This window comes from Cryptotermes secundus, unplaced genomic scaffold (assembly GCF_002891405.2).
Source record: "Cryptotermes secundus unplaced genomic scaffold, Csec_1.0 scaffold797, whole genome shotgun sequence".
Classification (NCBI taxonomy): Eukaryota; Metazoa; Arthropoda; class Insecta; order Blattodea; family Kalotermitidae; genus Cryptotermes; species Cryptotermes secundus.
The window spans coordinates 245,839-249,522 of NW_019739974.1; the positions used below are offsets into that span (position 1 = coordinate 245,839).

Below are 3,684 nucleotides of genomic sequence, written 5' to 3' on the forward strand. Positions count from 1 at the left end.
TATGTCCTACCATTAAAGTGCTATACCACCATTCTGGGAACTTTTTGACTGACCCTCATATATCATTTTTATTTTGTGTCTCAGAAGAGGTATAAACCCACTGAGCCAGTATTACTTTGTGAGTAAAAGGCATATTCATCACTGTGACTTGCAGTATCAGTGTCGGACTGGCACTCTTTTCGACTAGTATTATAATTACTTTGCATCACTATTTTGCAAGTATTACTAACAGGTGAGAGTGTCGATTTGTCAGTCAACATAACTTATTCAATTTAGCTGGAAACTCCCCCTCCCCAAGATGATTCTTCAATCACACAAGGCGAATTTCACGGTCAGTGGCATTTCTCAGGGGAGGCCAAGTTCATCTGGGGCCCAACCAAGTCTAATGGAGGCGAAACATTCACAACACTGGCCGATCAAAGGGAAACAAAGACGCCGTGTATGTTCACTAAATAAGAAAAGCAGGACCACCCTTTTCTATTGTAAAAAGTATGATGTGATGTGTGTCATGGACTGCTTTGCGAAGTGGCACGCGCACATCAGAGTATGAGGTATCGTAAATTGTGAATCACCATGTCTCAAGGTTGAAGAAAAAATTATGGGTATGTCCGTTGCAATTTCGTAACATGTGTAATAAAGATTACAGTTTGCATTTCATGACAAAATAATCACAGTTAATTTTCATTTGTAGAAATTGATCTTTTGTGTATATGTAGAAAATTTTATTGTCTTTCAGTGTGTTTTTAGTTTGCATTTCTATGTTGCATAGAACAGAAAATATGTAGTTTTTTTTAAAGTCTGCAATATTAAAGACTTAGCACCATTTAAATTCCGGCCACAGATGTCTGCCAGCAATTTAAAAGTCCGTACATTAAAGGTTAAACACTCTGGAACAAGTCTGTTGCTAAAGTCAGTCAAGTACATTAGAAATTATTTTGGAACTGTTCATTAGTCAGTTCCAAAGTATTACATGTGATTATGAGTTAAAATGCAACTATGCCCAAAGAACCATTAGAAAAAAGGTATTACTGATGAAGTCAGAATATGGTCTAAATTTTAAAGACATGAGATTTAAGATTCTCATGGTGATGATTATTTAGGTTACACTCTTCTATGAAACTACATGTTGTCACATCTGAGAAAACCACAATCTAAATGTCTCATATCTTAGGTTTTCATAATGTGGCGATTAAAATTGGATTTTGACACCATGTAGTGTAGTCAGTGGTCAAAAGTCTTCATTTTTCTAATGATATTCATTTCTTTTCAAGTGTATGACATGCTATACCAGAAATGTATGAATTATATAATACTTTCCAAGCTGCACTACAAATAGTGTGGAAAAATACATGCTACAAATATACATTACTTGCAGAAACTTTAGAATAGGAATGACTAATATGTTAATTTACAATGCTGCAAACTATCATCTTAAGTAGCTTTAATAATGAATAATGCACAGGTCAGCAAAACTGTTTGCTTGAGAAATGGGAGAACCTTGATTAAAATTGTCCCAGAGCAGTTCTATTCTCCACAGATTCCACATAACTGTGGCTTTGGAAGTGTACACAACAAAATGTGCGCTCATGGTCATGAGACTTGTACTTAAATTTATTTTCTACAAGATGGCAGAGCTCTTTATTAGCGCACTGGGAACCAAACCAGTTGAGGTTAAGACAGCATCACACCCACACAGTTCATAAAACTGAATCATCTTTAAGGTAACTATATGCAACCAGTCAAACTGAGGTACCTGAAAACACAACACCAGCAGCTTGAAAGCATGAAACAAGCACTCTTAACAGTTTATATTGGTAAGGGCCGATCACACTACAGTGATAATTTTTCAACTGTTTGTATTTTTAGTGCTTTAAAGGTGAAACTAACATAAACAAATTAACTTATTTACAATATCTATTTGCATTTTGACAACACTTGTTTCCTTAACATCCGACTTTCAGTAATCCATAATCTTCCTTGCAATAAAATTTCCATTTCTTGCCACAGGGTGTGAGGGATCTGCCAAGTTATCTTTGTTGCACAGAATGTAACATTTCAATAGTACTCGTGTCAATACCCTGTTGTAATTGAGGAATATTGCAAAATCCAAACATTGTTCCAGCAGATATTGGAGCTGCTGTATATGGGGGCGCAGGGGCTGGATTATAGAACTGCATTCCACGATCACTGCGGTTCATTAGATGTTGTTCATCGTGTCCTGGATTTGTGCCCTGATTCACGAAGATATTGTGAGTTGCCATTGTAGCAGATACAACAGAGGGAATAGAAGTGTTGTTTGCCACTGCTGCTGCTGCTTCAGCTGCAGCTGCAGCAGCTGCTGCCGCAATTTTATTAGGATCTGGCTGGTGGCTTGTGTTTATACCATGCCGACGTTTCATATGCTTATTGTAGTTGGGCCAATTGGTAAAGTGATGCTGGCATTCCAAGCAAGAGTATGGTCTTTCTCCTGTGTGCTGACGGCGATGTGTCTGTAATAATTCAACATATTTTGTCACTTTCACTACATGGATAATTCCTGTAACAGTATTCTGACACGTTAATTTAAAGCACATGTAAAGCTGCCCAAAGCACCTAAAAATTATTAACATGTAAAGCTGTACTGGAAGCAATAAACCAAACTTAAATTTACTTTCTCTCCATTCATGACTCGACTCTTACACCCATAACCACAAAACAGAATGCCTGTAAAATAACCTGTTTTCTTCCATCCAACACTGAAAACCTATCATGTGGTTAAAACATAAGAGTAACATACATGCACATGTGCACATTCTCTGGGTAAAAAGATATATTAAGGGATTATTGTATGGCAGTGAAAGGATACATAATATAGGTTTTCAGTGAAATGTGCCTATGTAAAATGACTTCCAATAACAAGACTGGTTAGTCACATTCAGTACAATCACTCTGCAAATTAGAAATTATTCAAATTAATTTCTTTACAGAGTGGAAGGTCAATGGGAAAGGAAAACATTTGTGTAATCTGCTACACAGAAGCAGTATTATCAAGCTCCTGAATGGAGAATGCTGTAAATCTTGACCTTTTCAGTGTACTTCTTTAGCACTGATGTGAGATTAACCTATAGAAAGAGGTCAGTAAAATAACCCTTGCCAATTAGTGGTTCAAAATCAATGGAAGGCAACTTTTTGTTAATGAATTTCACCACTGTGGAACTATATTTTCCTTATTATTATAGTGCCCGTCAATAATGCAACAATATTTTTAACTCTTTGACTGGCGCGAAGGGTATTTAAATCCCACCCCTGTCCTGGCAGGCCCTTTAAACCTTATGTTGCTAAAATGCATGTAATTACTTTTTCCTAAACAACTTCAACAAAAATTGGTTTTTAAAAACGAAATTTTCAGGAACTATTTAAAATACAATATATTATGCAATAAATTCCTTTCCATACCTCTTTATTAGTTTTTCTTCGTGTGATAAACATTGAAACATGAAAGTTTGCAGAGAGCCACACCACAGCCTGCACACATGATACTTGTTTCTTTTCTAACCTTGTGCTTAGCACTCACGGGACACTTTCTCAGGGCACCATTCTTCTTATTGTTACTGGGAGGAACATGGACCATTTTGTGAATTTTCAAGCCACCCTCTAGACGATTTACTGGCTCTTTCACTGGTGGCCTTTTCAAGGTCGAGGGAG

General features: G+C 36.7%; 1 protein-coding gene across 4 annotated transcripts in view; it reads right to left on the reverse strand.

The window, feature by feature from the left end:
• Positions 1 to 817: 817 nt before the first annotated feature.
• The window catches only part of LOC111872230 (zinc finger protein 260), a 31,707-nt gene continuing 28,840 nt past the window's right edge, over positions 818 to 3,684 (reverse strand). For all 4 annotated transcript variants that reach the window (XM_023865901.2, XM_023865900.2, XM_023865899.2 and 1 more), the window contains one exon: positions 818 to 2,489. In XM_023865901.2, the coding sequence (XP_023721669.1) occupies positions 2,028 to 2,489 (462 nt within the window). In that variant the 3' untranslated portion in view covers positions 818 to 2,027. The remainder of the gene's footprint in view (positions 2,490 to 3,684) is intronic.